The sequence below is a fragment of the Papio anubis genome, chromosome 1 (assembly GCF_008728515.1).
Source record: "Papio anubis isolate 15944 chromosome 1, Panubis1.0, whole genome shotgun sequence".
Lineage (NCBI taxonomy): Eukaryota > Metazoa > Chordata > Mammalia > Primates > Cercopithecidae > Papio > Papio anubis.
Genome location: NC_044976.1, coordinates 206,204,953 through 206,215,579, shown reverse-complemented (window position 1 = coordinate 206,215,579; position 10,627 = coordinate 206,204,953). Strand labels below are relative to the sequence as shown.

General features: G+C 44.5%; 1 protein-coding gene across 3 annotated transcripts in view; it reads right to left on the bottom strand.

Annotated features, from left to right (window-relative positions):
• Positions 1 to 1,024: 1,024 nt before the first annotated feature.
• ACTN2 (actinin alpha 2) overlaps positions 1,025 to 10,627 on the bottom strand; it is a 76,004-nt gene continuing 66,401 nt past the window's right edge. For all 3 annotated transcript variants that reach the window (XM_003893721.5, XM_003893720.5, XM_009196984.3), the window contains 6 exons: positions 10,227 to 10,361; positions 9,127 to 9,306; positions 7,867 to 8,013; positions 4,449 to 4,514; positions 3,062 to 3,220; positions 1,025 to 1,783 (listed from right to left, as the gene is read on the bottom strand). In XM_003893721.5, the coding sequence (XP_003893770.1) occupies positions 1,625 to 1,783; positions 3,062 to 3,220; positions 4,449 to 4,514; positions 7,867 to 8,013; positions 9,127 to 9,306; positions 10,227 to 10,361 (846 nt within the window). In that variant the 3' untranslated portion in view covers positions 1,025 to 1,624. The remainder of the gene's footprint in view (positions 1,784 to 3,061; positions 3,221 to 4,448; positions 4,515 to 7,866; positions 8,014 to 9,126; positions 9,307 to 10,226; positions 10,362 to 10,627) is intronic.

Sequence of the window (10,627 nt, the reverse complement as noted above, 5' to 3'; positions counted from 1 at the left end):
AGGATTCAAATATTTCAGGAATCTAGAAACTACCAACTACTTAATAATGAAGCAAATTAAGTGAAATTCATAAAGGTTGAAGGTTCTAAATGGCCCAGTGTAGGAAAAAGAGTCAAGCTGTCAGACAGCTTGGAATGGAAATATCACATTTCCAGCTGCTGGTGGAAATCTATAAAAATCTAAGCAAACAGACTGTAGGTAACAGGCATGTTACTGCTTCTCTGGTAATGCTTTAATTGCTGTTTGCAACTGTTTTTGTTTGTTTGTAATCCATTTCCTGATCATTAAGGACTCAGATATAAAAATAATTCCTGCTTTATTCTCTACAAGCTGTCAACAGGATAGAAAAACAGAGGGGGGAATTATAGCCTACAGCAGTATGAGCAAAAAGGAAGAATGAACATTCAGTGGATCAAGATGTGCGAGCGGGAGTGCATGTAGCATCCTGTGTCATGGAGCAGGCCTTTAGACACAGAACCAGACGTGGGACTTGTTAGGATACACTCTCGAATCCCAGGGGTGAACACACACTGCACACTAGCTAAAACACCTAGTTATTCCTACTACCCAAAACATACGTAAAGCTTCCGCAGAGAAAGAACTCACCTCCACTGCTGCTGAGAATCAGTCCTTTCCTACGATAACTCTGGCTTCTCCTTACCAGGTCACAAAACGAGAGGCATAATGAAGTCCTGACTGGAGAGCTAGAAGGATACTGGTATCTGACTTGCCTTGTGATGAACCACTACTACAGAAACCTGCTTATTTAAAAACAGAGCACGTTCATATGGTCATCTCTTGAGAACCTGTACTAATAAGCTCCAACAAAAAGCATGGGAACCTGGAATCAATAAATAATCCTAAAAACCTCATTTAACCTAGTGACTGCATCCTTCCCTCTGGCAATTAAACTGACTTCCATGTTTCCTTAGGTCTCTACTCTGGAGGATAAGAGAAGCAGCAAAAATCACTGACTGAGTTGACCATCCAGCCCTAAATAATGAAGAGATGACCATAAACTCTATTTTAAAAATGGTAAGTGCCAAAAAATCTTTTTGATAGCCTTTTTAATCCCTGGCAGTTCCATCTCACAATTGATTAAATTCATTTGAAGACACAATAGTAATCTTTGGATAAGCATGAAAATAAAACATTAGAATCCCAAATATACTCCCCTAGGGGCAATCACATAAGCATATTAGAGATAAATGAAATTTTTTACAAATAGCAAACCTTTATTTACCAATTTGTGGATTTTCCCCCCCAGTCTTAAATCTTGGGTATTTTGTATTTTCACATTTTTCACTTTCCTTCTGTCCCTAGATCCTCCTAATTTCCTACTACTCAAGTAATTTGTTCCGTTTAATCAAAGAAATCAACCTGATATTTCATTACATTTAGCTAAAAACTCAGAAATAAACCTATTTATGAAGCGCACTATGTCATATACTGTAGAAACTTCATTTTAGCCGTGTTATATTGCTGGCAATTACTGAACTACAAGAGGCTTTTTTCCCCCCTCTCTCTCCCAACTTAATAAAGCCTGTCAAAGTTTCCAGGAAACCAACTGTGACTGCTGCTTTTATTGCGTTCTGATGGGATCAGTGATTACAGAACCTCAGCATCACAGATCACTCTCTCCATAGAGCGCGGAGGAGAACGCGGTGTAATCCAGGGCGCCAGGCACACTGCCTGGGCCCGAGTAGGCGGGCATCCTCTTGATGCAGTACTGGGCCTGATCCGGGGGCAGCTCCCGACGCAGCTCCTCCGCCAGGATGTATGGCTGGAAAAAAAACACGCACGTGTTTGCAGTCAGTTGTAGAAAACACCACAACATAAATAGTCTTAATACTGACATATTTCTTGCATCTGTTTAATTTTTCAAAAGGACTAAAGAATAGGGAGTCTATTGGCATAGCAGTACCAGACAACTACCAGAAAGCCAAGTTGTACTTGTAGGAGTGTATCTAGAAGCTGGCCTGGCCAGCAGGAAGGGTGACATGCTTCATAAAGGCAAATGGACCATTACTAGTAGTTCTCAAACTGAGCCACAGTGCAAGGATACATACTATGATCTGCATTTCATACCAGAAAAGATGAAGCTTTTCAAAAAAATGTTCAGTGGGAAATAGGACAATTCCAGCCAAATAGACTGGTTGGTAAAAGTCAAAGTAAATCACAAATATCACATTATAATTTATATAATTATAGTTTGTATATTATATATAGTAGAAGTTTCTTAGTGGGGTTGGAGGAGCCACAGTTTATTACCTTCTAAATCAGCTGGGCTCTTTCCCATCCACCCTCACCCCATAGGTAAATGATTCATTTTAAAGAAAACATTATTTTAAAAATAGTTGGTCTTATCTGATTTTTAAGGTAACAAATATGGCTCTGTCAATGTGTTTAACGTGCTAACCTCCTTGTGGTAATGTTCATTATCTTCTCAGCCAGAAAACAGGGTAAAATAATCCTGTCCCAAATTGAATTTATACATAGAGACGTTTTTATTGTTTGGGGGGTAAAATATGAAAATTCTGAACTGGCAATTAAACTCCTCCTGAAGGTCTAGGCTACATGTAATGAAAAGTTTGCCAATTTTTTACTGACTGAACAGCTATATTTAACTTTGCTCCATGATTTTGCTGGGCACAAAGTCAGGGTTATTGATCCTTGGGAGAACGTACCCAGTTTTATAACATCTAAATTGCATGGTTTCTTCTTTCTGAGTCACAGTCACCAAACTAGAATGTAAAATGGGGGTTGAACCAGTAACACACACACACACACACACACAAACATAAAAGTACAAACACACTACTGTCCCTTCTATAAAAATTCAATGCAAGGCCAAGCACGAATGCCAGCAATGGCGTGTCTGTTCCCTCTGTGCTGAGCGCCCCATTGTTGTGTATCTACCTGCTGCTTTCTGAAATCAGTGCCAATGTTGTATAAAGTACACTGGTATAAAAATGGTTTTTATTTACAACACTGTTGCCTTTTCTGTTAGAATGACGTAGTGGACTCCTGCTAAAGCAGAAGCAAATCTGTGAATGCAGACCTTATCAGAAGCCAGGATCCGGAAGGAGGCGATGACCTGCTCGGCGGTATCCGTGTCGGCCGTCTCTCTAGTCATGAAGTCGATGAAGGATTGGAAGGTGACAGTACCTTGCCCATTGGGATCCACCAGGGTCATGATGCGGGCAAATTCGGCTTCACCCTGGGGCAAAGTGCAAAGAAACATGCACTCGAACGGTACGCAGCTCTCAACAGAGCCATTCTCATTCTTTCCCTAGTGACACGCCAATTCTTTTATGTCTGAAAACTGAAGTTTGACCTGTGTTTCCCTTCAGTCTTTGGACGAGACTCCCCTTAAGGGTGACTTAGGTTTACTGCTACCAAATAATTTTAAAAGTTGCTGGAGCTTCAAACCAGAAGCTTGTAAATGTCAGAATTCTTTCCTCTCTGGGACCCACTGCTAGCCTTCATGGGTCACGGAATGTAATTATGGAAGAGTAGGTCAAAGCCAGAACTGAACCCTTTTCTCAGATTAGAACTAGGAAAGAGATGCTGCCAAATTGAAGGCAGCTCAGAACACGGCTGTCACGACTGTAGTTTACAGTCCTGAAGAGAATCGAGGCAGGCCAGGTTAAAAATACCCATTAATGGGTAACAGAGAAGTACTGGATATTCTAGGACTATTCCAGCCCAAAGGAAATGTAAGTTTATCTTGGCTGATTTATGACTAAACCTTTTTTACCCTTCAACATATTAGAGGAAAAGGCACTTGAAAAATCATCAGGATGCTACTAAAAGCCACTGAAGTGTACACTTTAAATGGGTAAACCACAGTACGTGAGTTATATCTCAGTAAAGCTGTTTAAAAAAATCAAAAAGCCTATGTTCTCATCTCCTTCACTAGAAAAAATCATCTGACCAATTACTGAATAAAAATAAATGCTTTGGTTCTGTGACTTTTTTTTTTTTTTTTGACAGAGTTTCACTCTTGTCGCCTAGGCCAGAGTGCAGTGGTGCAATCTCAGCTCACTGCAACCTCCGCCTCCCAGGTTCAAGTCATTCTCCTGCCTCAACCTCTTGAGTAGCTGGGATTACAGGCACCCAACACCATGACTGGCTAATTTTTGTATTTTTAGTAGAGATGAGGTTTCACCATGTTGGTCAGGCTGGTCTCAAATCCCTGACCTCAGGTGATCCACCCGCCTCGGCCTCCCAAAGTGCTGGGATTACAAGCGTGAGCCACTGTGCCAGGCCCCATGACTTTATTTTTATATAGCAACAGTGAGACCTTCAAAAAATCTTATCCTATATAATGAAAATGAACCAATCCCAAATGCACTACCTTGGTTTGAGCTTATCATCTTCTATAATAGAAATCCAAACTCAATAAAATATCAAATCTTAGTACACAATTTCAACTTCTGTCTTACCAGGTCATAACCCATGGAAATCAGGCAGGCTCTGAAATCCTCATGATCCATCAGGCCATTCTTCCTCTGTTGGCAAAAACAAAGGACAGAGCAGGTGAGCACAGAGCAAGACGGGCAACACTACTTGACCAACTGAATAAAGATCTGGTAAGAAAAGCGCTTCGAGCTCTGCCAAGGTCATAAATGTCACCACTGACTTGCAAGAAGGATGGAGCCAGCACAAGGATGTTACAAACTAGTGTCTTAAAAATCAAAAAGAGGGGAGAGGAGGGTAAAGACCAGACAAAAACGAAAGGAGACCACACACTCAAGAAAATAGCAAAAGGAACCAGTTGGGAGCTGACTACTGCCACCTACTGATGACAGACCATATCGTAAATGTTCTAAGAAATGACGATGCTCTCAACGATCCTAGGTTGTCATCGTTTGTAAAATTCCTGCAGAGATGAGCACATTCCTAGAGCTCCAACACCTAAAAAGCAACTACTCTTAGGCCCTTGGGCCAGGACGCAGTGGCCCCTATGTATGGCAAGGTCAGCTGCTCCCAAAAATCCAATGAGAGTCTACACAGAGTAGTGTGCAAGAAGGGGTCCACAGGGACAAGTTTCCCAGCTGAGAAAGGCCAGGTCAGGACAAACTGCGACCCAACTCTACAGAAACAGGGGTGTCAATGCAAAGCCCTGCATGTGACGTGAAGCGCACAGCTGTGCTGAAGATTCCCTGGAGGGTTTTGAAGGGATGGCTAATGTTCCAGCATCAGTACACACTTAGAGAAGAAAACACTGGTTATTGGCCATATGAATTATTAAATAGAAGGCTATTTTCTGTTGTTTGTGCTTGTCCATGAAACAGCCAGTCCCAAAAGCTCATGTCAGAAGTTCTTTTTTTCTATGAATAAGAGACTTTATGTGTCTGTCCTCACATCCATGTACTCTGCCCTCAGTCACCGCCAGATTCCTCAGCAGCATTCTCTGAAGTGATGCTTCCCACCTTGACCCGATTCTCCTCCACTTTCTCTAATGCTCCTCCTCTGGCTCTTCTGCCTCCCATAAATGTAGTAGTTCCCTAAGATTTGGGCCTTCTCTCTTCTTACTCTCCAGACTCTTGCTGGACAGGGCCATTATACGGTGACTCCTGCAGGCTTCAGCCCAAAACTCTAGACCTGGACTCCTCCTGCTTTTGCAATAGCTGAGTCCCACTTCTCCCATGTCTTCACGGTTTGAACTTTCCATCTCACCCTCTCCCTTCGCCCCCAAATCCTGTTGTTCGCCTCTGTCAGATTTGTCTCAATCTCAGATCTACCTCTTTTCTTTTCTTCATTCCCACCGCTCCTATCCCTCAGCCCTGAAGTTCATGTTCCTTCTCTCTCACTTCTCCAAACAGACACGGGTCTGACCCTCTGCTAACTTTCTCATCTTTTCTCCTTTCCTTCTGTCTATCCTTCATCTTAAATGTGCTGTCTGGCACTTTTTTTTTTTTTTTTTTTTTTTTCAGCACAGCTCTGGTCGTGTTACACCTATGCTGTAACACCTTCTCTAATTCTCTGATGCCCACGAAGAATCCCTCCATTCACAGCCTCTGTGCCCCCTGCCATGCCTATCTTTACCATTTAATGAAAAGACGAAGCCAAGTGGATCCATATCCCTGACATGACACCCCTTCCCACTACACAGTAAGCAAACTATTTTCCCCAGAAGACAAAGAATCATGTTTAATTTGAACAAACTTCTAAACATGGCAAGTTCTGCACTGTACTCCTTGGATTTTTGTTGCAAAAGACTGTGATCACCTTGGATTCAAATCAATGTGCTTTCTTCCTCTAACGCAGCCCCAGTGAATAAGAGTGTCTTTCAATAAGAGATGGTTGTGTGCTGGGATGAAGAGCCATCATTTCCCTCCTTGGAAGAAAAATGACTTGGGCTTTACTGAATGCAGTTAGGTCAAACCAAAGCACGTTTCTGCACAATGAAGGTATGCTGAAACTATAAGAACGTCAATATCCATCTCTGTGTATAATTTTTCACTAATGCCTAGCTCTGACCCCTCTAACAGGCCCAAATCTGACTGGTCTATCTAGCCCAGAGGCATTTTAGGAACCACTGAAGGACATTTGCAAATCATAACAGGGCTCCATACAAAGTAATGGTACATCCCTTTTAGTGATCTTTAAGAATTGGAACGTAGCTAGGCGCGGTGGCTCACGCCGGTAATCCCAGCACTTTGGGAGGCTGAGGCAGGCGGATCACCTGAGGTCAGGAATTTGAGACCAGCCTTGCCAACATAGTAAAACCCTGTTTCTACTAAAAATACAAAAAGTAGCTTGGTATGGTGGTGCATACCTACTTGGGAGACTGAGGCAGGAGAATCGCTTGAACCCGGGAGGTGGAGGCTGCAGTGAGCTGAGATCGCACCATTGCACTGTAGCCTGGGCACCAAAAGCACAACTCCGTCTCAAAAAAAAAAAGGCCAGGTGTGGTGGCTCACGCCTGTAATCCTAGCACTTTGGGAGGCCGAGGTGGGTGGATCATGAGGTCAGGAGATCGAGACCACCCTGCCTAACATGGTGAAACCCTGTCCCTACTAAAAAAAATACAAAAATTAGCTGGCGTGGTGGCGGGTGCCTGTAGTTCCAGCTACTCAGGAGGCTGAGGCAGGAGAATCGCTTGAATCCAGGGGGAGGAGGTTGCAGTGACCCGAGATCGTGCCACTGCACTCCAGCCTGATGACAGAGTGAGACTCCATCTCATTAAAAAAAAAAAAAAAAAAATTAGAGTGTAGCCTTAATAGTCACTTACTTTCAGCCACAGGATTAGTAAATAGTATTTTCTCATAAAGAATTGGTTTTACTCAATATTATTCAAATCAAAATACAAGATAATATTTTAAAAGCAGCACTTATCTTTTTATATGTCTTTACTATGAAAATTATCACCATTTTGTTGGTGCATGTCCTTAAAAGAGATCATGTGTCAATTTTGTTAATTAAAAAAGAAAACTGAGTTGTGTATGTTGAAAGAACACGTTAAATTACGACCAGATGCTTTTCCTAAACAGTTGCTTAGGAAAAGCGTATCAGAGTTTGGTATTTAAGTCTTTACAAGATGACCTAAAGCCAACAGTCAGATTTTGTGAAAAATACACTTTGACTTAGAACAAATGAGCTTTGACGTCAACTAGAAATGCATTCTTATTAAGCGATCTGCATCAAACAGCACACAAACCTGGACTTTGTGTCACCTTGAGCAACATCAGAGCTTAGGACACTTAGTTTTGGTGGCGATTTTCTTTTGTCATAAACGATCCTGTTTCCCTGTAAATGTTGGGGAGCCTTAAGACTTAACCCAAGAGCACGCATATTATTTCAGATGCATTGTTTAATGTCCCCAGTATTGCCCTTCAAGTAAGTAGAGAGTGGTACCCTGTCAAAGTGGTTGAAGGAGGCTCTGAACTCATTCATCTGCTCCTGGGTGATGCCCTTCGCATCTCTCGTCAGGATCTGAGTCTCCACCTCATTGATGGTTCTGGCGATGGTTGTCAGCAGCAGCTCCCATCCAACACGAATGTGCTATTGAGGGCAAAGGGGAAAGATCAGTTCCAGGTCTTTCCAGCATGTCAACGCTGCCTCTTACTTTCATAACGGCACAGCCGACTCAGAGGGCTTACTAAGCAAGGCTCAGGATCGCCTTCCCTGCACTAGAAAAAAAATTCTACTTTGTCATCTGTTGCAAGATTCTGCAATGAGAAGTACTTACAAGTACTTACAGCTTTCTAACAGTGGCAGCGGACACTCTGTAGGATGTGCTGTATCACCAGGGTTCTAACGGTGGCAGCGGGCACTCTGTAGGATATGCTCTATCACCAGGGTTCTAACGGTGGCAGCAGGCACTCTGTAGTATATGCTGTCACCAGGGTTCTAATGGTGGCAGCAGACACTCTGTAGTATATGCTCTGTCACCAGGGTTCTAACGGTGGCAGCGGGCACTCTGTAGGATATGCTCTATCACCAGGGTTCTAACGGTGGCAGCGGGCACTCTGTAGGATATGCTCTGTCACCAGGGTTCTAACGGTGGCAGCGGACACTCTGTAGGATATGCTCTATCACCAGGGTTCTAACGGTGGCAGCGGGCACTCTGTAGGATATGCTCTATCACCAGGGTTCTAACGGAGGCAGCAGGCACTCTGTAGGATATGCTCTATCACCAGGGTTCTAACGGAGGCAGCGGACACTCTGTAGGATATACTCTTATCACCAGGGTTCTAACAGTGACAGAAGGCACTCTGTAGGATATACTCTTGTCACTAAAAATATTTTCCCATTTACCAAGTAGCAGGATGAGCCCTGAGTTATACCTCCGGGCTCCCAGAGAGATCAGTTTGGGCCTAACTGGTGGAAATGCAACAGTCCAGCTTCTGGCACTCACCTTGAAGAAGTGTAGCGAATTTATGGTGGTGATAATAATAATGATAATGTCACTGTCGGGAATATCATATAGTTCTCGAAATAGCTCACGAAGCACTTCCACAAATAGTGGCTGGAAAGGCTTAAAGATCCCTAACTTTCATACTTGTAGGTCTTAGCAGGAACAAAGAAGGACAAGTGCATGAAGAAAGGACCTCTTGGGGAGGTGGCGGGGTCCCCGTGAGAAGCGAGCGGCGCAGGCATGCCTGGCTGCCGTACCTCCATCGTGTAGTTCGTGTGCTTGTTGTCAAAGACAAGGGCCTCCTGGATGAGCTGATGGTCTCCCTCCAGCTTGTCGATGTTGTTCTTGTAGTTGATGATGTTGTGCTCGTACTGCTTCAGCTGATTCATCTGGTCCTCCAGGGCTCCTGTGATCTGGATGGAGCTCCGGGCAATCTCCTGAGGGAGGCGAGTGAGCAAGCAGACAGAAACAAAGTGAAGTGCCCTCTAAGGGAGCTCGGCGCGAGGCACCGTTTCAGACCCTGCATCGGATGCTGGGCCAGCGTCAGGCAGCGGCCGGTGTCACGCGGCTCACTTTTCTCAGTGAGCATCATAGAACAAAACAAGGTCTAGTTCTAGTCTGTCTAGAGAATGGGAAAAAAGTCAACCAAGATCCAAAACAGAGAGGCAAGAGGGGTTAGAGCTGAGTCCTGTCGGCTTCTTGCCACGGGAGGGAAATGCCATTGGGCAGAGCCGCCCTGCTCTGGAGGAGGCTGGGGGTGGGCTGCATGGGTGGAGCTGCCGGACAAATTTAAGACCTACAAGATGCTTCCTCCATCAGAATTTCTTATATTTTTAAATGGTCTCCCCTTAAAGAAAAAAGTCAATATTTTAACACCAAAAGGGTGGTGGGGCAAGAAATACGTGGGTCAATAAATGTCTCCTGGCTGTTCTTGATGATCAAAGGACAACAGTGTTATTTAAAGACCACTGTCCCTCAAATGTTCTGAAAATGCAAAGCATTTGTGGGCCTTCACGTGTCCTCCTTGTAGGGATAGACGGTTTGAAGTCCAGGCCCTGCAAAGGCCAAAAACTGAGAAAAAGCCCTGTCACCGTTTTTAGTGAGAAAATAAACAGAACCTAGCAAGACCCCACTCTCCTTCCTTGAGTGCCCGCTTCCTGCATTCGGTATTGTGCCCCGGTCTGCACACTGTTCCCAACAGCCAGGGGCTGAAAGATAAACCTGGGGTGATAACAGAACGGTGCTCCCACCTGACTGAGTGGGTGGCTGGAAACCACAGCATGTGCGGTGTCACTGCTGCGTGGCTAAGGGACTTATCGCAGGGCTTGTGAACAGCGCCTGGGAGGGCGTGGCTTACCTCCATCTTGTTCTGGATCCAGGGCCCAATGGCATTGGCTTGTGCAGCAAACTGGCGCCTCAGACGCTCGTTAGCATGCTGGCGAGCCAGCTCCTCCTGCAGGGACTGATCGCGGATGGGCACGAGTTGCTTCACCTGTCAGGGCCCAAGGACAACAAGGGTTAGAGGCCAGCTGTGGTCTCACAGGAACGACCACAGAATGTGGGAATAGTTCAAGGGGTTGGGGTAGGAATGGAGAAGGAGAAAGGAATGGAGGAGGGTGTGGGGGGAAGGAAGAGGGAGGATAGGGAGGAGGAGTCCCTACTCTAAGGACTAGAGGATGAGCTTGATTTAGCTTTGACTGCCATCTAGTGCCACCAAGTGCCTGCTGAAAGACAGGATGAGGTGGAGGGTATTTAACA